This window comes from Cydia strobilella, chromosome 24 (genome assembly GCF_947568885.1).
Source record: "Cydia strobilella chromosome 24, ilCydStro3.1, whole genome shotgun sequence".
Classification (NCBI taxonomy): Eukaryota; Metazoa; Arthropoda; class Insecta; order Lepidoptera; family Tortricidae; genus Cydia; species Cydia strobilella.
This window is the reverse complement of record NC_086064.1, coordinates 3,387,970-3,415,034: the sequence shown is the minus strand read 5'-3', so window position 1 is coordinate 3,415,034 and position 27,065 is coordinate 3,387,970. Positions and strand designations below refer to the sequence as shown.

Here is a 27,065-nt window from a genome sequence, read left to right as displayed (position 1 = left end):
ATAGTCATTAGAAATTACTTTAGGGCCAACCGCAAACACCGAAGTTTGCAAATTGCGGGCATATTTCTCTGTCACTCTAATTACGCCTTCATTGGAGGAAAAGAGAAAGACGCCTGCAACTTGCAAATTTCGTTGTTAGCGGTAGGCCCTTGACTGTAATGGTACATATAGACAACAAAAATAATCCAAGGTGAGTTTGTAATTTTGTAGTAACAATTTATTTTATAATCAAACAATATACCTACCTTCACAAAATTAAAATAACAAATATTTTCCTACTTTACACTTCAAATTAACTAAAAGTCTTATAAATAAAGCAAAATTAAAAGCCCCTACAATACGCAGTATATGCTTAAATATAAGAATGATGTTTTTTCTGCGCTAAAAAAAGGAATGCAATTTATACAATATCTACATATTTCAGCAAATACGGCATAGTGAATAGGTATGCTAATGTCTTAACCTCGTAAGGCCCAATGTGCATTACAATGTACACTCTGTTTCAATCTAATTTGAACCTTACACTAACTGAATTAAGTAGCATTTCTTTTGTTTCATTGTTTTCTAAAACAAACGAAAGTCTCCCTAATCTTCTATACAACAAGGTTCAATTCAAATTAAAAATAGGGAAACTTTGTATGGTGGGCCTTACGAGGTTAATGTAACTTTGCCTTAAAAGATCAGTTATTTTTGCTTATTTGCCACCATAACGGAATAAAAAACACAGTTTCAGTGCGAAAAGTACCGAGGCCCCAGAACTATGAGGAGTTAATACTCCCCATGATTAAAGGCAATGAAGGGGTACTTATATAAAAAAACGGACAAGTGCGAATCGAACTCACCCACCGAGGGTTCCGTACTTATTAGTATTTGTTGTTATAGCGGCAACAGAAATACATCATCTGTGAAAATTTTAACTGTCTAGCTATCACGGTTCATGAGATACAGCCTGGTGACAGACAGACAGACGGACAGCGGAGTCTTAGTAATAGGGTCCCGTTTTTACCCTTTGGGTACGGAATCCTAAAAAACGGACAAGTGCGAGTCGGACTCGCCCACCGAGGGTTCCGTACTTAGTATTTGTTGTTATAGCGGCAACAGAAATACATCATCTGTGAAAATTTTAACTGTCTAGCTATCACAGTTGATGAGATACAGCCTGATGATAGACAGACGGACAGATGAGTCTTAGTAATAGGGTCCCGTTTTTACCCTTTGGGTACGGAACCCTAATTAGTATTCTCCAGCCATGATGAGCGGTAGTAGCCCGGTCCAGCCGGTGAAGGGCCGGCAGCCGGCGCCGAAGCCGTCCACATCCGAATAGTGCTCCCAAAAGTACCCCGTGCGGCGGTACTCGGACAAAATGTTACCTAAAAAAAGTAAGTAAATATACTCTATTGGACCACAAAAGAAAACAAATTCATACAACAGATTTACAATGTAAATAAAGGTAGCGACAGGCGGTCTTATCTCTTCCAGACAACATTAGGTTAGCAAAATATAGTTTTTTTTTTTAAACGGGTGGTGCACGAATAAATTACAGGAATAAGAAGATTATACATACATATAAAATTAAATAACGCGAATAGTTATATTGCCAAACTTTTTACACTTGCAGCCTGTGGATCAACTGCACGAAGAAAGCTTATAGTGCGCTGCGCGTCCTCTACAATAACGCGTTCAGGATGCTGATGGGGCTGCCGCGGTACTGCAGTGCTTCTGGGATGTTCGCTGAGGCACACACGGATGATTTCCATGCCATTATGCGCAAACGCGTCGCGTCCCTGATGCGCCGTGCGCGCGGCAGCACCGACGGGCTCCTGAGTGCGGTCGCAGGGGCATATGACAGCCCGATATTTGGCCACTGGGCGAAATCGCACGCGCCACGTGCAGATTTTAAAAAGTAATTTTGTTAAATATGTTTAGTTTAAGTTAGTTTTAAGTTTAACATTAATTTAATTGTTTTAATTTTAATTTTAATAATATATAATTCTATGGATGTAATTAATCCGAAATAAAAGCTTTTTAATTTTAATAAATATGTACCAATACATCCAAATAGTAATATAATTATGTGTATTCAATACATTATAAATATACATACACACAGACATACATATATAATATACCAATATACAGTGTGGAAAGAATGAATGGGCCCTGGAGGGAAAGTGCCTTAAAACCTTAAGTTAGCTCATTTTGCTCAAAGGAAACATTCTTTTTGTTTTAAAAAAGAAACAAAACTGCATTCAAAGATTTTTTGAAATTCGCTTCTTTCACCCGGGAATCGAACCGGCTAAAAATTAAAAAAAAAATAACACGCTATTTTATTCTACTATTCGATACAGTTAATGTTAATGATAACATTTCTCCAAGAAACATTAGGCCTTACACTCGTCTGTCGTACAAAATATTCATAAAATCGAATAATTTAGACAAGCAAAATTGAAAAAAAAAATCTTTAAATGAAGTTATGTTTATTTTCAAAAATAAAAGAATGTTTCCTTAAAGCAAAATGAGCTAACTTAAGGTTTTGAGGTACTTTCCTTCCAGGGCCCATTCATTCTTTCAACACCGTATACACAGCAGCACACTAAGGAAGAGAAAGAGATGGGTACATTAAATAGGGCTTTGGTATTTATTTATTATTTTATACCATAGAGTTAACTTATACTAGAGCGGTACTGTCATAGTAAATTTTGTAACCCCAGGAAATTCACTGCCATCTGTCGACACACTTTAAAACTAAAAATGAAGATTTATAAAAATACGATAAAATGTATTTAAATATGGATAAATGATTTTTTTTATTTGCATTAATTATTTTTATGATTTTGACCCATGTTCTTTCACTGATATGCGTTAAAATTGTTAAATAACAAACGAAACCGTCAACGCCATCTATACGACAGTAGGCCAAAGCTAGTAGCGCCCTCTGAACGAGAATCAAATTTTCTTGATTTTCGAGGCACGTTTTTCCTTTGTATCCATCTATTACGGAGTTATATCTATCTTTGTTTATACTCACGAACGATATTCTCTCTCAGTCTGTCGTGCAGCTGTCCCGCTCGCACAGCATGCGGTCCCTCTCTAGAGTAGTGTTTCAAGGCCGCCAGAGCGAGATAGTTGACGTTGATCCATACTTGACCGCGCCAATATGGCGGATCATGTTCTGTGTTCCGTTTCATGTAGAGTGGTGATGATTTCGAAAGTGATCTGAAATAAAAACATATTTAAATCAAAGTACAACTAGCAAACAAAAAATGTATTTTTATTATTCATTTGAATTGTATTATTTAAGAAGTTCTTCTTCTTCTCGCTGTGCAATATCCTCAGCGGATGTCGGCGACCATCTTACGGAACTTGGTTCTATCCTGTGCCAGTCTAGACAAACTGGCAGTGTCATTAATATTGGACCAGCTTTTAATGTTGTCTATCCAGGTTAGCTTTCTCCTTCCTCTGCTCCTTTTGCCGTCGATTATCCCTTCCAAGATGTTACGAATTATGTTATACTTGTCGTGTCTATAGATATGTCCAAAATATGAGGTTTTCCTTGTCTTTACGGTGGTCAAAAGTTCAAGTTTTTTGTTCATTCTATTCAGAACTTCAATGTTTGAAACTTTGTCTCTCCAGGAAATTTTTAACATTCTTCGGTATAACCACATTTCGAATGCATTGATCTTAGCCTCCATAGTCTTATTAATGGTCCACCCTTCGACACCATAGAGAAATATCGACAGCACGTAGCATTTGACCTTATTTGTGTAAAATTTCTTCATTTTCATAAACGTACTTCTGGCAATTTCTATTCTGATGCGTATTTCTTTTTTTAGATCCCATTTCTCATTAAGTGAGCTACCCAAATATTTATAACATTTAACTCATTCTATTATATTACCGTTTATAGTCAATGAGGTCGGTTCAGTTACATTCTTACCCACAATCATGCATTTGGTCTTCGCTATATTCATTTTGAGGCCGTATTCTTCTACTACAGAGTTGAGACGATCTAGTAGCTGCTGAAGTTCGTCCATTGAGTGGGCAAGAATAACGGTGTCATCGGCATATCTGAGGTTGTTAACTGTCGTTCCGTTGACTATGATACCAGTTTTCACGTTTTCGAAAGCTTCTTGAAATATAGATTCTGAATAAAGGTTGAACAACAGCGGTGACAGAATACAACTTTGTCTTACACCTTTTAGGATATTGAGGTCGCTCGTGCTTGATGTTCCTACTTTTATGTTGGCTGTTTGATTCCAGTACAGGTTCCTGATGATTCTTTGATCCTTGCCGTCTACTTCCGTTTTATTGAGTATTTGCATTAGTTTGTCATGTTTCACGTTGTCGAATGCCTTTTCAAAGTCAATAAAGCATACGTAGACATCTTTGCTGAATTCCAAGCTGTTCTGAATCAAGACCTGCACTGCTACTAAAGCCTCTCGCGTTCCCAACCCGCTTCTGAATCCAAACTGAGTTTCTGATATATTTTTATCTATTTTATTGTAAATTCTCATGTGTAAGATTTTCAGAAATACTTTTAGTGCATGACTCATAAGGCTTATTAATCTATGATCTCCGCATGTTTTGCGTTCATTTTCTTGGGTAATGGGAGGAATGTGGATTTGAGCCAATCTTCTGGAAGCTGTCCTGTGTCGTAAATGTCATTGTAAAGTCTAACTAAAATTTGCATGCTTGTCTCATCCAATAACTTTAACATTTCCGAGTATATACCATCGGGGCCAACAGCTTTTCCGTCCTTCATGGTATTGATTGCCTTTTCTATTTCAGCTTTTAGGATTGGAGGACCTTTCAAAAATTCTTGTCTATTTGTGTTTATTAGAATATTTAAGAAGTTACACGACTATATATATAGTTTGTCAAGGGACTGTCTCATTTCAAACATAGACAGAGAGAATCATACTATCTTTGTCTTACACTAGTACTAGCACCCAAAAGAAAAGGATGAGTATAGTTTTTTTTGTTCTTATTTGCTGACAGTTTGGTTTGGCCAACTATATATTTTAAATTATAAACTGAAATAGATGTCACTAAAGAAAACGGGCCAAGTGCGAGTCGGACTCGGGCACGAAGGGTTCCGTACCATTACGGAAAAAAACAGCAAAAAAATCACGTTTGTTGTATGGGAGCCCCATTCAAATATTAATATTATTCTGTTTTTAGTATTTGTTGTTAGAGCGGCAACAGAAATACATCATCTGTGAAAATTTCAACTGTCTAGCTATCACGGTTCATGAGATACAGCCTGGTGACAGACAGACAGACGGACAGCGAAGTCTTAGTAATAGGGTCCCGTTTTTACCCTTTGGGTACGGAACCCTAAAAAGTAACCAATCCCTTTAATGCGGGCAAAGAGAATGAAGAAGACATAGAGTGCTCACTCCATACATCGGTTTTGTTCCCAAAAAGACTATTATTTTCGTAGTCGACATCTAGCGGCTAGTAGCGGAATTATCAGTACTCGACACTAGATGTCACTTGTGTCGCGACTTACGACTACTTGTGTCACTAGACTTATATTGACCGGGATATATACCGTGATTATCTTTTGTATTGTTTATGAGCTCCCGATATTTCGACGCAGTTAGATGCATCTTGTTCACGGGTGACTGAAGATAGCGGGCGGGGGACGGTCTATAAATCCCGGTCAATATAAGTCTAGTGATTGATAACTTACAAAAACTGTCTACAAAGTAAATAAGTTTTTGGCAAAAATTTCATTTTTGGTACAAGCTTTTATCGCTCACTGTACTTTATTTCCACAGGCAACTAATACTCATCGAGACAATTCTAAAAACCCCAAACACAATTAGGTTGCGTTGTTTTATCACAGAGTTCCTATGGCCACCTCCTGTCTCCATCATCAGATCAGCTCGATGGTACCATAATATTGCATTGTCACACGTCTTACATATGTATGCAAATATTCAGCTTCATCGGAAACCGGGAAGTGGGTCAAATTTAACTTGCAAGATTTGACCCTTACAAACATTTTACATACATACTTACATAGGTACATTTCAAGTTAAATAAAAGCTTGTAATAAAATAAATTACGTGACAGCTTTTACACATACAAATGAACCGTCATAGGGACCATTAAAGATATTTAGAAAATATTTCGAATACTAAATACAAATCAAAAATACCTGAGTCCATATTTAGACCACAGCAGGTCCGGCTTATCCAGGTCCCGAAGTATCGTGCCCAGGTTCTCACTGTCGGGTTTCAGAACTTTTAGCAGCAAGGGGAAGAGGGACACGTAGCCTATGGACAAAGGATAAGATTTAAGAATCACAAGAACCTAGTGCCGCCATACTATCGCAGTTACGCTCTCATTTTAAAACGACATTTTAGGTTCAGGCGGTACGGTGACGCTCCGGACTACTTTAGCGGTCTCACCCGGACGCTTGGCCAGCTGCCAGACCAGCCGGACGTCCTTATACCCATCAATAACACCATACATAGATATATTAGTATTACTTACCGAAGGCAGATGTGACCAGTTTAGGTTCAGGCGGTACGGTGACGCTCCGGACTACTTTAGCAGTCTCCCTCGGACGCTTGGCCAGCTGCCAGACCAGCCGGACGTCCGTATACCCATCAATAACATCATACATAGATATATTAGTATTACTTACCGAAAGCAGATGTGACCAGTTTAGGTTCAGGCGGTACAGTGACGCTCCGGACTACTTTAGCGGTCTCACCCGGACGCTTGGCCAGCTGCCAGACCAGCCGGACGTCCGTATACCCATCAATAACATCATACATAGATATATTAGTATTACTTACCGAAGGCAGATGTGACCAGTTTAGGTTCAGGCGGTACAGTGACGCTCCGGACTACTTTAGCGGTCTCTCCCGGACGCTTGGCCGGCTGCCGGACCAACCGGACGCCGTCCGTGTGCAAACCTGAAAACGATATACATCCCTAAATGCAATCACGTTTGATAAGATTTCCAACGTAATTCACCATTTTACATAGATCCCTGCAACTTGCATTTTTTTTTACGAACAGTCCGGACAGACATAGAGAAATAATCACTTCATACATCAGTTTTGTTAGCGTCAAGTAGCGGATTTATCAGTACTGCTGCTCGACAATAGATGTCGCGACGAACGGAAAGTCTAATGCTCAACAATTTTCAGCTAATATATATATATATATATATATTTTTTTTTTTTTAATTTATTTATTCACTTTAAATATTCATACAACTTTTGCCAGTATGCCACTATTGTAAACCTCTTTGGTTTATGTAATAGTTGGCGAGTTCACGCGGTCCGATTCGCGTTTGCTTAATACTATTAGGTATATAATTATATTATACTATTATATATATATATAAAACGAATCTATACACATCAAATCTCTGCATCTATTTTATACATATCAATCATATCATTCAGGTATTTCAGGTATTATAACCGGATTAACCGGAACTCCTTCTGCTTGTAATATTAATGTTTTAATGTGTTAAAACATTAAAACATTTGTTGTAAATTGTAAAGTAATAATATAAGTTAGTAATAATGTAAGTAGTAATAGTATTAATATTTGTTGTAATTTATATGAATTTCATGTTAACATTTTTTTTTGTACAATAAAGTGATTTACTACTACTACTACTAAAATAGCGGATTTATCAGTACCGCTACTTGACACTAGATGTCAGTCGCGACACTCGTGACATCCAGTGTCAAGTAGCTGTACTAATAAATCCGCTACTTGACGCTAGATGTCGACTACGATAATAATAAGCGTTTTGGTAACAAAACTGATGTATGGAGTGAGCACTCTATGCTTATTATTTCTCTGTGGGACAGAGTAAAAAAAGAAGCCCTTATGATGCGACTCTGTCCGTCCGTCTGTCTGTCACATTGTTAAATATCTCGAAGACTATAGTTTGTCAAAGGACTGTCTCATTTCAAACATAGACAGAGAGAATCATACTATTTTTGTCTTAGTACTAGCATCCAAAAGAAAAGGATGAATATAGTTTTTTTTGTTCTCATTTACTGAATTGGTTTGACCAACTATACTTACACTATCGATTTGAAAGGAGGGTGGGCTAATTGGCCCTTACGACCAATAACTCCAATAAAGACAGGCGAAATGTCACAGGATACGTTATTCTTAGTTGTAATACTTTTACTATTGGCAGGTAGTCCCAATTCTTTGTGTGAAAAAAGTTATCGCTGCGAGATGAAAAGTGACTATACAGGGTGGCTAAAAAATAAGTGCATTCCCGTTGCCAGGAAGGTTTTGGGATAATACTGAGCAACTTTTACTATGGGACCAACCACGAAATCGCGAAAAATATTACGATCCCATAGAAAATGGACAAGCTAAAATGTATCAAACAGCCAAATTTTTTTTTTTGCGATTTCGGGGTTGGTCCCATAGTAAAAAAGTTGCTCAGTATAATTCCAAAACCTCCCTGGCAACGGGAATGCACTTATTTTTTTGCCACCGTGTATATCGGAGCGGCCGAGGTGCTCAAAAATGTAGTATTTTCTATAAAACGGGACCTTATTGTCGATGGCGCTTACGCCATTATTAACGATGCTCCGATATAAATACAATGCTGTGCGGCGTAAGCGCCATCGACAATAAGGTCCCTTTCATTTCATTTATTTATTGCAATCAAGTTCATTTCATACAGGTGGTAAATAAAATATAGTCGGTACATGATACTCTATTAGGGCACAGCAAAATTGAAAATGCATAATTTCATAGAAAATGCCCCAAATAAGAAGACGTACCTTGACAATAAAGGCATGTTCAGATATTTGTGAGCTCTTTGGCCGCTCCGATAAATCTGATGGCGACTGTGCATTCTTACCGTAGTCTGCATAAGTCTGAGTGTGCGGCGACCAGTGCAACTGGTTAAGCAACTCTTCGTCGCCTAACTGGTCTCGGGTCGCCTCAAATCTAAAAACATGAAATAAATAAACAGTATTTGTTTTACAAGGGGGCAAAGTCGTTGTTTAGCCTTTCCTGCTAATATCCCGAGTCACAGGGCGGACATGTTATATACATCAAAAATCACTTGCGTTTCTATGTGTGAACGGCACGTCTGTACACGCGTCATGCGTCATAGTGTAAGTTGCTTAAAAATAGTACTGAGCGGCCGGCAAACGGCCGTCAATCTGGTGTCGCGGGGCGAGGGCATTCGAGTCGGGGCGGGGCGATGCGTGGCCGTTCTGTATGATAATACTTATTCTGTACCCGAGCAAGCGAAAGATTACAAAATTGAAAATTGAATCTTGAGCGTCGCGAGGGTTTCAAGGCACGAGGGTTAAACAAAATTTGATCGTTACAAATCAAATTTAAATATCAGTATCAGTCAGTCGGTTGCCACACGCGCTCACGGACGGACGCTGCTCCGCTCGCTTTAATTTTACGACAAAAATGACTTCATCTCGTAAAACCATCGAATTATTTATATCTAATTTATCTTAATGATATATCTGAACTATTATATGTATAATCCGTCATGGTCGATGCGCCTACTACAAACACCGCTGTGGGTGGGTGGATTCCCCGGCCTGCGGTTGCGGTGCGGAAGCACAAACCATCCAGCACATCATTCATGACTGTCCTATAACGCGTTATGTCGCCGGCCCTCTTGAAGACCTGATCACCCTGAGCTACGAAGCCATAAAGTGGCCGACTGGTCTATGTGTAGATCTTTAATTACTTATACAACACTTACACTGGACTGCCGGTTCGAACGCCATCTTGATAGTAGCCTCGTGATTAATTCCTTTGTTTTTTGCTCATTAATATTGTTCAAAGTGTAATATCGATAGCTTTATTATACAATAATCTAATGTGGTAGTGTGCGGTGAATGGAGAATTAATCTTAAAGCGTGTTTAACCACCATTTTGGAGTCAACGGCCGGTAGTCCACGTGCTTCTCGTAAAATCCAGCTATCGGTTTTACGAGACAACTACAACAACCACCGAACAGCGTCGTGCTCTAAGAGCATTTATTTTGTTCCTACCCTTTTACGTGTCATTGGCTACGGGTAACACCGCCCTCAAGTCCATCAAGAAGAAAAAAAAATACACTGTTTCTATTTTTACAATTATTATGTATGCCATAAGATTAAATAAATAAATAAATAAATATAATCCGTGCCATGGTTACCTGGTAGTATCTCTCTGTAGTACGTCAGCTATGGTCGCCATAGCGTCGGCGGCCGCGTACATCCAGCATCGCAGGTCTACATGACGCTCTATACTTGACGGGTGTGACGCTCTGAAAAAATTACAGTGTCTTACTATAACATGGGTTCTTCACGAGTGAGTGATTTAAGGCCGTTCCATCGGTTTGCCGCTGTCACTGTCACATTTCGCAAGAAAGAACGGGAAAGATCATGCGCGCCAATCGTCAATTTTGATCGAATTTTGTCGATTTTTATTTATTTTAAAAACGTTACCTAACAATATCGAAATTCGAAAGCTATGAAATTACTATTTAAGTTAAGATTGTTTTTTTCTTATTTTTTTGTTTATAGTATCACATAATAAATAACCGAGTAAAGTTCGATTAAAAGTCCGAATTAGAGGTTACTTTGGGAATTAATTGTATCGAGCGAGGTGTCATAATTCGTGTATCGGAAGCTATGTTATGAAAGATAATATAGTCAAGAACTACATCTTTTTTTTCCACGTCTACGAATATCAACGCCTCTTAGAAAAACATGATCATATAAGGAGATTTTTCGCCTTCTGGCTCAGGGAACGGCCTTAAATGAACTATATATTTTGATTGAATTCACTCTCTCTTCAACTCACTCAACTTACTCGCTCAGTAACTCATGTGTCTCAGTTCCTTGCTCGCTCTTTCCCACTCATGTTTCGAATGAGCCGGCCGAGCGTGACGAGCGAGTGAGACGATGGGAATAGGTTTCGGAGCGGTTCGGAAGAATTCGGAAGATGTCGGGAAAACATGGCGGGATCGTATCACGCAAGCGCCTGACACTCTTTGATAGAGAAAGATAGTCCTATAATAGGAAAGAGAAAATAGTGCCATGCTTTGTCCTTATCACCGACCGGGTGGCATCATAGGTAGGAGGCGATGGCGAAATATCGAAATTTATAAGAGTGAAAGAGAAGAAATCCTATGCTGCCCAAATTTTATATGAATATTCTTTCTCTTACCGGTCGCTCGGTGGCGCGTCTATAACTACTTGTATATACTATGTCTATGGTATCGCGTGATTCGCCATTTTGGTCGCACTTATGGCTGTGTATATCTGATTGATTGACATTTCTCTCGTAAATATAGTGTACAGATCCTCTGAATGAGTGATATATATCGGTACACGGCGGGAAGAAGTTGATAATTCGAGATATTTTATTGACGAAATTTGAACTTAAAATAGAAATACATAAGGTTCAAATTTCTTCAATTCTTTCCCGCCACATAAGCTTCTTCCCGCCGTGTACGGATATCATCGCGAGCGGAATATATCAATCCTTTCAACTCAGTGGAGTGTTTTGTATTAGTAATTAGTATCCCAATAACCCCATCAAAAACGAAAATGTGAAATTGAGAACCAAGTTCAATATACACTCTTCACTTACAAAATAATTGATTTTTAAATGAGATGATGAGATAGCTATGGTAGCGTAAAATTATGTAAAAATGTGCCATTTTCAACCAAAACGGTACTTAATGTCGCTTGTCAGTAAGGCGCTATTTCCATACAGCTTTAATTACAAATCAACCTTATCGACAACCGACAATGTGGTACCTTTTGCTTGAAAACGTCACAAATGTTTTCCATAATGTCAATGTCCAGAGAGGAAAATCGGGACTACGTTTGTATGGACAAGCAACCGTCCCCTTTCCTCTAACCTCTACCTGGGATAGTCATCCAAGCCCGAAGTCAATGTTTTCGGGTTAAGTTGCAGCCCGTCGTCCTCCCGGCCTCGCCAGCGATAGGTCGTGGGTTCATCTCCCTTCTGCGACGACTGGAACCACTGGTACCAGCTCTGAAATACACCTTCGCTTGAGGGTTTCTGGTGGCTGTATGCTTATTTGCCACTATCTCAGTATTTAAAAACACGACTGCAGGTTGAAAGAGAAATTTTTAGGGTTCCGTACCCAAAGGGTAAAAACGGGACCCTATTACTAAGACTTTCTGTCTGTCCGTCTGTCACCAGGCTGTATCTCATGAACCGTGATAGCTAGACAGTTGAAATTTTCACAGATGATGTATTTCTGTTGCCGCTATAACAATAAATACTAAAAACAGAATAAAATAAATATTTAAGGGGGGCTCCCATACAACAAACGTGACTTTTTTGCCGTTTTTTGCGTAATGGTACGGAACCCATCGTGCGCGAGTACGACTCGCACTTGGCAGGTTTTTTAAATTGGAACATACATCAAGGCGACTGCAATCAAAATAAAATATACAGGTACAGCAGTTACGATCCTCGCTTGTTATGTTCTAGGTCATTCTAGACTTGTCTGAAAGTAGTTTATGTCAGAGTACTCATGGTTTGCTAAAGAAAGCAAGTGTTTAATTATCAAAGTACCAGGCGATCAGAACTCACCTGGGGCCCGTTTCCCAAAGCTTGTAACTTGTAATACAAGCGAATGTCACTTTTTGACAGCTTTTGTTAGAAACCTGTAGTCTAATGAACATTCGATCCAACGTCCTTCTCAAAGGCCAGTGTGGTTGGAAGAGTTGAGGTTGTGTTTTGACTAGATGAGCTGTTGTTTTATGATTACTGTTTATGTTCTAGTTCATCCTAAACTTGTGTAAAAGCACTTCTTTGTCATAGGTTGCTAAAGACAGCTATGTTTGAAAAACAAAGTACTAGGTGATCAGAACTCTCCTGTAGTCCGGTGAACATTCGATCTAAAGTCCTTCTCAAAGGCCAGTGTGGTTGGAAGAGTTGAGGTTGTATTTTGACTAGATGAGCTGTTGTTTTATGGTTACTGTTTATGTTCTAGGTCATCCTAGACTTGTGTAAAAGCACTTCTTTGTCATAGGTTGCTAAAGACAGCTATGTTTGAAAAACAAAGTACTAGGTGATCAGAACTCACCTGTAGTCTGGTGAACATTCGATCTAAAGTCCTTCTCAAAGGCCAGTGTCGTTGGAAGAGTTGAGGTTGTGTTTTGACAAGAGCTTTTGTTATATGGTTACTGTAAATGTTCTAGGTCATCCTAGACTTGTGTAAAAGCACTTCTTTGTCATAGGTTGCTAAAGACAGCTATGTTTGAAAAACAAAGTACTAGGTGATCAGAACTCACCTGTAGTCTGGTGAACATTCGATCTAGTCCTTCTCAAAGGCCAGTGTGGTTGGAAGAGTTGAGGTTGTGTTTTGACTAGATGAGCTTTTGTTATATGGTTACTGTTTATGTTCTAGGTCATCCTAGACTTGTGTAAAAGCACTTCTTTGTCATAGGTTGCTAAAGACAGCTATGTTTGAAAAACAAAGTACTAGGTGATCAGAACTCACCTGTAGTATGGTGAACATTCGATCTAGTCCTTCTCAAAGGCCAGTGTGGTTGGAAGAGTTGAGGTTGTGTTTTGACAAGAGCTTGTGTTATATGGTTACTGTAAATGTTCTAGGTCATCCTAGACTTGTGTAAAAGCACTTCTTTGTCATAGGTTGCTAAAGAAAGCTATGTTTGAAAATCAAAGTACTAGGTGATCAGAACTCATCTGTAATCTGGTGAACATTCGATCTAGTCCTTGTCAAAGGCCAGTGTGGTTGCAAGAGTTGAGGTTGTGTTTTGACAAGAGCTTTTGTTATATGGTTACTGTTTATGTTCTAGGTCATCCTAGACTTGTGTAAAAGCACTTCTTTGTCATAGGTTGCTAAAGACAGCTATGTTTGAAAAACAAAGTACTAGGTGATCAGAACTCACCTGTAGTATGGTGAACATTCGATCTAGTCCTTCTCAAAGGCCAGTGTGGTTGGAAGAGTTGAGGTTGTGTTTTGACAAGAGCTTGTGTTATATGGTTACTGTAAATGTTCTAGGTCATCCTAGACTTGTGTAAAAGCACTTCTTTGTCATAGGTTGCTAAAGAAAGCTATGTTTGAAAATCAAAGTACTAGGTGATCAGAACTCATCTGTAATCTGGTGAACATTCGATCTAGTCCTTGTCAAAGGCCAGTGTGGTTGCAAGAGTTGAGGTTGTGTTTTGACAAGAGCTTTTGTTATATGGTTACTGTTTATGTTCTAGGTCATCCTAGACTTGTGTAAAAGCACTTCTTTGTCATAGGTTGCTAAAGACAGCTATGTTTGAAAAACAAAGTACTAGGTGATCAGAACTCACCTGTAGTATGGTGAACATTCGATCTAGTCCTTCTCAAAGGCCAGTGTGGTTGGAAGAGTTGAGGTTGTGTTTTGACAAGAGCTTGTGTTATATGGTTACTGTAAATGTTCTAGGTCATCCTAAACTTGTGTAAAAGCACTTTTTTGTCATAGATTGCTAAAGAAAGCTATGTTTGAAAAACAAAGTACTAGATGATCAGAACTCACCTGTAGTCTGGTGAACATTCGATCTAAAGTCCTTCTCAAAGGCCAGTGTGGGTGCAAGAGTTAAGGTTGTGTTTTGACAAGAGCTTTTGTTATATGGTTACTGTTTATGTTCTAGGTCATCCTAGACTTGTCTAAAAGCAATTCTTTTTTTTTTATGATGAATAGGCAGGCTTTTGACCACGATCCCACCTGATGGTAAGTGATGATGTGGTCTACGGTGGAGCACGCTTACCTATGAGATACCTATTAACTCTTGCCTTGAAGAGCCCCAAATTGTACTCATGCGGAAACACAGACTCGGGCAGGGCGTTCTATGTCATAGGTTGCTTAAGAAAGTGAGTGGCTGACAATCAAAGTACCAGGCTATCATAACTTACTTGTAGTCTGGTAAACATTCGGTCCAACGTCCTTCTCAAAGGCCAGTGTGGTTGGAAGAGTTGAGGTTGTGTTTTGACGAGGTGGGCGATGGTTAGTAGCAGCATGGGAGGGTTGGCTGCCGCGTTGCTTTGCACTACGAACTCTTTAGGGACCCTTGCCAGGGCCTCCGTTCCTGTAAACAAAACATGTGTAACAAAGCAAAATAAATCCAACGCATTTATAGTCAAAAGACAAATTTTGAAAGATGTCACGTGAGAGTAAGGGTGGGGGTCAAGACAAATTTCACGAGACTTCACCAGGGGGGAAAAGAGGTCAAAAAAATCCCTACCTGATCTGATGGCTCACCAAGTATTGTATTGTATTGTAGTTCGGGCGATTTTCCGCAACTCGACGACTGGCGCCTATTTTGCGTGACATGGGGGTGGGCTAGTCCTGCCAGCCCAGCTCCTCGAGGAAACCTATCAAACCTTTGATGTTGAGTAGGACCTCGGGGAGGTCTCTCGGGGATCCAAGATGTTTTGCCCTGTATGGGGCCATTCCGCTGGCTCACCAAGTATTTGCTCCCTGGGTATCCAGCCCTTAGCGTTGATGAGGTCGAGCCAGAGTAGGCCGCCACGTCCATCTGGATATCTGGAGACCAGCGCTGGACAAGGAGGCCGTGGAAACCTTCGTCCCAGAGAAATCCGCAGGGGAATAATGATTTGATGACTCACCAAGTATTTGTTCCCTGGGGATCCAGCCCTCAACGTTGATGAGATCCAGCCAGTGAGCCGCTATGTCCATCTGGATCTCTGGAGACCAGCGCTGGATGAGGAGCCCGTGGAAACCTTCGTCCCACAGGAAACCGCGGGGGAAGAATGATCTGTTGACAATGTTCATAAATAAGGTTCAGAGGTGAGGTTACGATCGGCAACGCGCATGTAACACCCTTGGAGTTAGACAGAGGAGGATTTGGTGTCCATAGGCGGCCGTATTCTTGTTTGCTACCGACGTGGCATAAATAAGAGGTGAAAGCAATTAAAGGTGCAGTGAGTCCGAACGCAGCGCGCTGAGCACTGATCGGACGGCCGTGCGTGCCCGGGAGCGGAGATGTCATTGTTTTTGAATTATAACATCTTGGAACATTGTAAAAAACGAAGTAATAACTACTCGGGATAATGGTTGTATAAACAAACTAATCTTAAATGGTAGAAGTGTTACCCAGGCTTCTCACCTTGCGGAGGAACTAAACAATCACTTCATCAATTCTACAAATATGTTAAGAGACAAATTTTCAAAGACGTTGGAAACTGAAGCTAATAGAATTGCGAACAGTTTATTCCTGATGCCTTTTAGTGAACAAGAAATCTTAAATATTATGACAGCGCTGAACAATACTAATGCTGAAGGCTATGATAATATCGCAACCAATATCATTAAACAATGTAAATACGAACTAGTACACATTCTGACATACTTAATTAACTTGTCCATAGAAACTGGGAAATTTCCCGATAAATTAAAAATATCAATTGTAAAGCCAGTGTATAAAAAAGGAGACAAAACTAATATTGAAAATTATCGACCTATCGCTTTAGTACCAATACTCTCAAAAATCTTTGAGAAAGCAATGCATTTACGACTGAATGATTATTTCCTTAAATTCAACATAATCGCAAACGAACAAAATGGATTTCAGCGAAACAAATCGACCACATTAGCAACGTTTAATCTCATACACGAGATTGGGACAAAGTGTGATGATAGAAATTTTACAACCGCTGTTTTCTTTGACATGTCAAAGGCCTTTGACTTCGTAGTGCATGATAAACTGCTAAGTAAGCTTGAATCCTATGGTGTCAGAGGACTAGCGTTACAGTGGATTGATTCATATCTGAAGAACAGATCACAATGTGTGGAAGTAAAAAGTATTAGTAGCAAGAATGTAAGCATGTGTCATAGATCTATGTTTAGAAACAATAAATTTGGGGTACCACAAGGAAGTATCCTTGGGCCGCTTCTTTTCTTAGTATACATCAATGACCTTGTAGATATAATTAATTACAAGTGCGTCTTATTCGCTGATGACATATCCATTGTAGTTACCAATGATTTTTCGATGGGCATTAACCACCACGTGTCGCAGGTTAATGAGACAGTAAATATTGTAGTCGAGTGGCTTGAACGTAACAACTTAAAGACTAACTTAGATAAAACAAATTTTATTAATTTTAATAATAATAATCAGCATTTAGACATACTTTATAATGGACATAAATTAAAAGAAAACGACATTACAAAATTTTTAGGAATATTTGTTGACCGTAATTTAAATTGGTATGACCAGATAAATAATGTGTGTAATAAGATTAATAGATTTGTATATGTCCTTCGTAGATTAAGAAAAACGACAGATCACAAAACAGTTATGGCCGCCTACTATGGATATGTTGAATCTGTACTAAGATATGGCTTGATTATCTGGGGCAATGGTGGTGACATTCAGAGAGCGTTTGTTGCCCAAAAAAGATGTATTCGTGCTATCTGTGGAGTTAGTCCTTTGGAATCATGTAAACCCTTATTTTTTAGATTGGGTATATTACCTCTTGCATGTTTATATATTGAAGAAGTGTCTAAATTTGTAAGAAAGCACAGAACACTTTTTAAGACTGCTAGTGATTTATTTCCACGGAACACAAGGAACTGTAACCGACTTGTGGTGGGCAAACAACAAAAAACAAGCCGATTTAAGAAGAATTGTACGGTGATGTGTGTAAACATATATAATAAAATACCACAACAGCTTAAAGAAGTGCCCGATAACCAATTTAATAAAAAAATACGTGAGTGGCTTTTAGAACGCAGATTTTATAAATTGAATGATTTTTTGCTATATTAATGTATATTATAATGCAATAAGGTTAGAAATATTTATAAATGGGCTCATAATATTATTCATTTTTTAATTAAGTTTAAATTTGATTGTATTTGTACATATGTAAATAATTGTGAATATTTTGCATGCTATAGATTATGGCTAATTAAGGAGTGTACATAAAAATACTTATTGTAATAACACCTGTAAACCAACCCTTATTATAGCAAAATAAATTGATTGATTGATTGATAATTTTGTTAGAATATTCCTACCAAAAGGGGTGTCACATGCGTGTCGCCTACTTATCACAGAGGTTGAATATAACAATCCGTAGTAAGTTTAAAGGAGTTTAACATGATCGAAATCCTAGGCCTCCAACTTGCTGGTTTAACCATCTAAGTCCCAATGTCCTTTTAAAAGTGCAAAATCAAATCGAATTTTGAACTATATAGGAATAACAGAAGGTTCCAAATTCAAAAATGCAGTAATGACTGGGAGTTAGAAGGCTGAAATCATACAGATAGGTAAGTTACCTGCTAGGTACAGCGGTGTATAGAGGAGCCCTCCAGTAAGGCACCGGTTCTCTTGTATATTGTGATCGCACGCGGCCCGCGCCGTAGAAGTACCCGTTGCCACCGATCATGCTCGACAGAGCCGCCTGTACTTACAACGACATATCTATCTCTGTCACTCGAGCGTTAACCAGCGATATCCGTCTCTATCAGATAACGTCACAGACTCACAGATCCAACGGTAGCGACCCGTTTCATCAAGTCTCTTGGTAAGCTATGTACTCCTGGTAGCATCGTCGCAATAGCGCTATGTTTGGAATCAAATTTTGATGGTGGTAAACAAGCATACAAGCAAGTCTATTAGTAAGCGGACACCATAATCTATAGAATATTTCTGCTAAAAGGGGTGTCACATGCTTGTGTCGCCGACTTATTACAGAAGTAATAAGAATAAGAAGAATCAGTAGTAAGTTTAAGGGACTTTGACAGCAAGCAATCTTAATCGAATTTCGATATGGCCGCGATCGAATTCCGAACTTGCTGGTTTAACCATCTAAGTCCCAATGTCCTTTTAAAAGTGCAAAATCATATCGAATTTTGAACTATATAGGAATAACAGAAGGTTCCAAATTCAAAACTGGAATAATGACTCTGGGAGTTATAAGGCTGAGATCATACAGATAGGAAAGTTACCTGCTAGGTACAGCGGTGTATAGAGGAGCCCTCCAGTAAGGCACCGGTTCTCTTGTATATTGTGATCGCACGCGGCCCGCGCCGTAGAAGTACCCGATGCCACCGATCATGCTCGACAGAGCCGCCTGTACTTACAGCGACATATCTATCTCTGTCACTCGAGCGTTAACCAGCGATATCCGTCTCTATCAGATAACGTCACAGACTCACAGATCCAACGGTAGCGACCCGTTTCATCAAGTCTCTTGGTAAGCTATGTACTCCTGGTAGCATCGTCGCAATAGCGCTATGTTTGGAATCAAATTTTGATGGTGGTAAACAAGCATACAAGCAAGTCTATTAGTAAGCGGACACCATAATCTATAGAATATTTCTGCTAAAAGGGGTGTCACATGCTTGTGTCGCCGACTTATTACAGAAGTAATAAGAATAAGAAGAATCAGTAGTAAGTTTAAGGGACTTTGACAGCAAGCAATCTTAATCGAATTTCGATATGGCCGCGATCGAATTCCGAACTTGCTGGTTTAACCATCTAAGTCCCAATGTCCTTTTAAAAGTGCAAAATCATATCGAATTTTGAACTATATAAGAATAACAGAAGGTTCCAAATTCAAAACTGGAATAATGACTCTGGGAGTTATAAGGCTGAGATCATACAGATAGGAAAGTTACCTGCTAGGTACAGCGGTGTATAGAGGAGCCCTCCAGTAAGGCACCGGTTCTCTTGTATATTGTGATCGCACGCGGCCCGCGCCGTAGAAGTACCCGATGCCACCGATCATATTCGACAGAGCCGCCTGTGCTATGCTGACGTCCTGGTCCGAATAGCTGGAAAAAAATATGTCAATATGTTAAGCCTATAATATAATAAACTAGCGACCCGCCCCCGCTTTGCACGGGTTACATAAAACCTTTACAAATTATACACTAAAACCTTCCTCAAAACCAGCCTTAAAGTTTGTAGTCTATGATTGTTCATTATTTTAGTATGTGGGTATTTTTGCACTTTGTAATTTTTCCTCAGTCACCCGTTGACCACGAACGCTGTAAAGGGTTCGAAACGTCGGGATGTATTATAAATTCAATATACGCGATATAATCCGTTTTCATAGTTTTATTTCACTTCCTCAAAAGTTACTCTATTGATAGGTGAAAACCGCATTAAAAATCCGTTGCGTAGTTTTAAAGATCTAAGCGTACATAGGGACAGAAAGACAGCGGAAAGCGAATTTGTTTTATTCTATGTAGTGATGAAATAAATACGTTTTTCGACCAAATTATCATTCATAGTAAACACTACGTCCATCACGAATGGTTTATCTTACTTATCAAACGTCTGACAAGTATGTAAGATTGTAAGTGCAAGCGCGATGCATTTAAACGATAGTTAATAAAAGCGCAACCAACCTACTGAATTTTACTATAAACGCTAATCATGCGCAAAACTGAAAAAACACTTAATCCAAAAAATACGGTTTAACTAACGTAATTTTTTTGCTTAAGGCGGTTCCCTGAGCCAGTAGGCGAAAAATCTCCTTATTTGATCATATTTTTCTAAGAGAAGTTGATATTCGTAAACGTGGAAAAATATATGTAGTTCTTGATTATATTATCTTTAATTTATAAGCTTACGATACACGAATTATGACACTTCGCTCAATACAATTAATTCCCAAAGTTACCTCTAACTAGGACTTTTAATCCAACTTTACTCGGTTATTTATTGTGTGACTTAAATAAAAAAAAGAAGAAAAAACAATATTAACTTAAATAGTAATTTGACCTCTTTCGAATTTCGATATTGTAAGGCAACGTTTTTAAAATAAATAAAAATCGACAAAATTCGATCAAAATTGACACTCCTGGCGCGCATGGTCTTTCCTGTTCTTTCTTGTGAAATGTGACAGTTATAGCGGCAAACCGATGGAACGGCCTTAAGTTAGTATGACTCACGACAGTTCAAATTCCAGAAGAAACACTCTAAACTACGACTTACTTCTTCTGTCTCAAGCCGAACTTCCTCTCAAACTCGTCGTTGAAGAACCTCTTCTTATCTTCTAACACCCTGGTATATTCGTCGCCCTTCAAAGGGGGGGTGGGGAGGTCCTCTATAGTGAACACCACGTCCATCACGAACGGGGGCTCCACTATCATCTGGATTGGTACGAAGTTTACCTCTGCCTCCTGGAAAAAGGTACAAGTTAATAGCAACCTTATGGTGATGGGGTAAAGTTCAAAGTAAAATAGTAGTAATAAAGTCATTCGTCAGGGCTAAGTATTCTTCCGCCGTGGTCCAGCTTTTAGAAGGGAAAAAACTTCACCTACAAAATTGAACTCTAAGAAGTAAAAATAAAGTCTAAAATACTTTCTAGTTAAGCAATTCATGACGGCCGAGTACTGATTAGAATTTTACTTTCAAAAGTGAACTCTACTCGCTAGCAATAAAGTCCTAATTACCTTGTGCCCTGGTAAATCCAAGCACCATGTAGGTCTCTCCTTCAGAAGTAAACTCTATTGAAGAGTAATAAAGTCCAAATTACCTTGTTTCTCAGTTCCTCGTCAGGGCTAAGTACTGCTATTCTACCGAAAGTAGGGTGTGGTTCAGCTTTAAGAAGGGAATAGAACTTCTCCTTCAGAAGATGCAGGCCTGGTGCGTGGCCTTCGGAGAACGAAGTGTGGAGGACCTTCCCTGTCAAAAAAAGATGAAATTCAAATTGTTAATCAAAAAAATGGACGCCATTTTGATTTTCGGCATTTTTCATCAGATAGTGTGGTAAATTGATGTTAAAGGTTTAAAATTCTTCAAAGCGATGTTATGGTCTAAATTGTAAAACCTGGGCTCGGCCTCGGCCGACAATTACATGATACCTAAGGCAATCTTATTTCAGCCAGTAAATAAGATTGCCTTAGCTTAAATAGATATATGTGTATACTATTTTTCTGCTTGAAGGTCGCGGAACGCGGCAACTTCGTTTAGCGCAGCGGGCCGAAAGTTAAAGCTTTTCGACCAAAGGGAAAAAATATAAATACTATTGCCTACACAGTATAAATAAAAAAGCCTTTTATTTCCAATTTACAGTTTGTTTACATTAGAAGTTTTAGCGTACTGGTTAGTAAGTTTCTTATAGTTAGTAGTTAGTGTTAGGTTTATGTATTCTATTTACTATCGATTTATTTAATTTGGACCCCTCTTCGGGTGTAGGCCTCCTCCAATTCTCTCCATCTCTGCCTGTCTTCCGCTTTGTTTAGCCAGTCTTTCCCTGCAGTTTCTTTTATATCGTCCAGCCATCGTTTATATGGCTTTCCTACTTTCCTTTTGCCAATAGGGCCTTTTCATTACACAGTATATTGTATGTTAACCATATAACAATGCCTGAATGAACTTGGCTTTTTTCGATTTATTGAGTATTACAAGAGAGAGTAAAGAATAAATTCGATACAAAAAACCTAAAAAAACTGTTGATATGTACTCGTATTTCTGCAGTCCGCACCCAAAACCTTGGCTTGGGGTATAGCGATATGGAAGGTGTATGCTCACCCTTCAGCGGCACCAAGTTGACCCGGAAATTGTGCAGTTGCGGCGTGTGGCCGTGCAGGGCGCCGCCCTCCAGCCACAGGCGGGAGAGCGGCGCCGCCGGCCCCAGCGACTCGTCCAGGGCTCCGTACCACACCAGCACGTACGGGGAATAGGCGTTGCTCTGGAACAATATATGTCAACTAGGAAAAAAATCTTAATTATTCCGTACCCAAAGGGTAAAATGGGACCCTATTACTCCGCTGTCTGTCTGTCCGTCTGCCACCAGGCTGTATCTCATGAACCGTTATAGCTGGACAGTTGAAATTTTCACAGATGATGTATCTCTGTTGCCGCTATAACAACAAATACTAAAAACAGAATAAAATAAATATTTAAAGGGGGCTCCCGTACAAAAAACGTGATTTTTTTGCCGTTTTTTGCGTAATGGTACGGAACGCGGTTGCCGCTATGACAACAAATATACTAAAACCAGAATAAAATAAATATTTAAGTCGACCATGGGGGGGGGGGGGGAGCGTCCTCAAAGTAGACCCCAGATGCGTTGGGACGACGACATCAAAAGGACTGCGGGGACGTGGCGCCAGGTCGCGCAGAACTGTGACGAGTGGCGTAAAATTAAGGAGGCCTACACCCGAAGGGTAGAGCAGGGCTAGAGAGGGATATAATATGTTTAACACTTTTATCAGTTTATAATGTAATTACATTAGCAGTAACATTGATGCAGACAGTCCATATCTGATGATGAAGGAGGTGTAGATCTCGTGGGGGGGATTTAGGATGCGTTGCTCCCCCCACTGCTCCCCGTCATGTTTATAATTTGTAGCTTACCTTAGCAGTAACATTGATGCGGATAGTCCAATGTCTGATGATGAAGGACATGTAGATCTCGTGGGGGGGATCTAGGATGCGTTGCTCTCCCCACTGCTCCCCATCATGTTTATAATTTGTAGATTACCTTAGCAGTAACATTGATGCGGACAGTCCAATGTCTCATGATGAAGCGAATGTAGTGTAGATCTCGTATGGGGGATCTAGGAGGCGTTGCTCCCCCCACTGCTCCCCGTCATGTTTATAATTTGTAGATTACCTTAGCAGTAACATTGATGCGGACAGTCCAATGTCTGATGATGAAGGAGGTGTAGATCTCGTGGGGGGGATCTAGGATGCGTTGCTCCCCTCACTGCTCCCCGTCATGTTTATAATGTATAACTTACCTTGGCAGTAACATTGATGCGGACAGTCCAATGTCCGCCATGCTCGCCTCCCGGAGTCTTGACAAAGGAGGTGTAGATCTCGTGGGGGGGATCTAGGATGCGTTGCTCCCCCCACTGCTCCCCGTCATGCTGCAGCCAGCCGTAGGAGGGGAGGTTGTCGCCCTGGTCGCACCAATGCCTAAAACATATACCCTATAACGGTCAAGATTAAAAAAATACACAATTCAAGCCTCATTGCCTCATTAAATTTCTAAAAATGTGTGGTTATAATGAATGAATGAATGAATATTCTTTAATTAATGAATAGAATCAGGCGTTACTTTGCGGAAATAATCCGCGAATAAATAACGTGCTAGTCAATCAGTGCTAACCCGTTATACTTAGTTGCGTATTTTTTACATGCAATTAATATTTAATGTTGCGTCATCGCCGTTATTACTTTTCTCACTCACACTTGCACAGTTGTGGGAGTGGTCAAGGTATAAATATGGCCGACCATTCTAGACAGGTCAATTTTGCCTCGCCTTCAGGGCGAGGTACTAATCCGATCTTAAGCATAAGAGCCCTACGCGGCTCGGCTTAAAAGCTCAAATAGTATTATCATACAGAACGCCCACGCACCGCCCCGGCCCGACTTGAATTACCTCGCCCCGCGACAGAAATCTGGCGGACTTCTGGCGTGCTCTCAGTACTATTTTTAAGCAACTTACTCATACTATGACGCATGACGCATGTACAGACGTGCCGTTCACACATAGAAACGCAAGTGATTTTTGATGTAAAGCGTGTCCGCCCTGTGCTAATACTATATAGGATTATAATCACCTGATGCCCTTCTGCGCCACACTGGTCAAGTCATACCACATGAGCCCAAAGACGGGGGAGCGGGGCTCTCGGCTCTTCATACCCAGGTACACTCCGGGCCGGTATGAGCCCCAATACCGGCTGGGGACAGCCAGACCTGTCTCTGATACAATCTGAAATTGAAAGAATTACTGGCATTTTAACACATGGCAGCCTTGTGGTATTACTACATAGTATAAAACAAAATTACATAAAGTGATCTACTGTACTTCGTCTATTCTTCGTTTGTAAAATTACTTCTTCACCTTTTTGTATCATATTAATTTTTCCCATAGTGTTGTATCGAGTATTTTATGGTTTCGTTCCCAGGCCGGGTGACCCGATAATCGGGATCGTTGTAAACAACAAATTTTTTTTTGGCCTGGCACGGAAGTCTAGTGTGGAACCCAGCCACACAATGAATGTGTTAATGGTTATTAGTCTTGTTACCTATTCAACACACTAAACAGATTTACTATAGCAGCCATTTTCAGTGTGCTCGGCGGACCCCTAGGGCTCCGCGAGAATACTTGTAAAATAAGAAAAAAAAAGCTCTTCTATAGGTTTATCTGGTTCACAGTCATGAACGTTTTTTTTTTTATTTGGAGCTCCTTCAAATATTTCGCTATCCAAGAGCACTCCATCACCAAAAATGTTTGGGAACCTCTGTACTATAGTTCTATTTATTGAATAACAAACGTAGTTTAATGAAATTAAAATATATTAGGAGTACAAGCTATATATTAGGAGTGGTTGTATGAAAACATACAATCACTCTTTTGGGTGCAAATATGTTTATCCTAATCAACACATTCGTAAAAACGTATTTCTGACTTAAAACCTATTTGAAATTACCACCAGATGATGTCACCGGCCGGCATATACTCTGTCTACACTGTTTATGAGTGTTTGTATAAAATACAGTTGGAAAACATGAAAAATGTTACCACATCAACAACATACCTTCTCATCGCTGAAGGGGGTGTTCACCCTGGTTTCTAAGTACCCTAAAGTCCCGACGTACACAGCAACAGTAAGACACACGGATCCTATCACAGTTTTCCATCCCGAAAGAACTTTTAGTGTGCGGCTGCCAGTACCCGTATCGCTGCTAGCCGAACTGCTACTGGTCGCATTTCCCCGATGCGTATGCTGAATATGGACGGTTTTCCTATTCCGAACCATCGTTTTACACTTAACTTAATGCTTTAACTAGTTACATATGTGCTTAATTGACGTGGTTTCTTAAGTTATCTATAGATTTTTGTGTTTGATCTGTCGGCGTTTGTATGGTCAATGCACGGTCAATGCAGCAAAGCAAACGTCAATACGTGCGACGTTTTGACAGTAAACTGAGCTGACAGATTTCTATCGTTCAAAAATGAATACTATTCTCGATAACGTTACAGAAGGTTGGTAAATATAGTTGGTCAAAACAAATTGTCAGTAAATAAGAACAAAAAAAAACTATACTCATCCTTTTCTTTTGGGTGCTAGTACTAGTGTAAGACAAATATAGTATGATTCTCTCTGTCTATGTTTAAAATGAGACAGTCCTTTGACAAACTATATTACATCGGTTTAATTGAAAATTAAAAACCATAATAAATTATCGCAAATTTTGTTAAACAAATATTATTATATGATTTATATGAATGTATAAATAAAGATAAACTTGTAGACAACCCTTCATTTATTTTTGATTTATTACGACTGGCAACCTAAATGTTTATCAATGCCATAAAAAACTGGAAAAAATATATAAATATTTCTCCATAATTTTCAGCAAATGGCTGTAACAGCATTTTGTTTGTGAAAAATCAACCAGTAACAGGTGATAAGGACCAATAATGGACTCATATTTTTACAATGAAGGTAAATAAATAAATTATTTATTAAACAATTCGCTGATTCCGGATTGCATGAAGTACTCGTAAGCTTTTGAAGTGTTTTTAATGGCGTTATTCTACAAAAATTGCTTTAGTCGCTACACTATTATACCTAACCGAAATAATTATTTATTTTTATTACAACTTTTTCAAAGTTCGCTCACTTATTTATTGCAAATATATTGTTGTTTGTCTTAAAAAAATAAATGTATAATTTAAAATACAAAGTATTAAATGAATTACATAGTATAGATGCATTTTGGATGTTTTCATTTCAGTTTCACTTATTCTACTACGTCCACATTGTGAAAATATGTAACTTAAAAATAATGATTTTTATTATTTGATTTGATTACGGTACAAGCAAGTACAAGGTACAAGCATGTGGTTTAATGTCGTATCGGGAGATGGCGCTAGCTGTCTTATTGTGCAACTAAGGAATACAGCGTTGTGTTTATATGGAGTTCGCTGAAAATGATTTCGAATTTTAACTCTTATAAAACTCTTTTCAACATAATTATTAACTTTTGAAATTAATAGATCTAAATCATGTAGAAAGATGTCAAAACAAATAAAAAATATGAAAACAAACAAAATGCAG

General features: G+C 39.1%; 1 protein-coding gene across 1 annotated transcript; it reads right to left on the bottom strand.

Moving 5' to 3' along the window:
* Positions 1-191: 191 nt before the first annotated feature.
* LOC134752196 (mannosyl-oligosaccharide glucosidase) lies at positions 192-25,872 on the bottom strand. Its single transcript, XM_063687810.1, has 16 exons — positions 25,539-25,872; positions 24,558-24,709; positions 23,733-23,910; positions 22,519-22,678; positions 21,521-21,669; positions 20,977-21,164; positions 19,653-19,808; positions 15,632-15,780; positions 14,918-15,090; positions 11,900-12,030; positions 10,178-10,288; positions 8,867-8,955; positions 6,813-6,932; positions 6,167-6,284; positions 3,029-3,216; positions 192-1,370 (listed from the first exon to the last, which is right to left on the bottom strand). The coding sequence occupies exons 1-16, from the start codon at positions 25,758-25,760 to the stop codon at positions 1,234-1,236; spliced, it is 2,421 nt and encodes an 806-aa protein (XP_063543880.1). The 5' UTR covers positions 25,761-25,872; the 3' UTR covers positions 192-1,233.
* Positions 25,873-27,065: the final 1,193 nt, after the last annotated feature.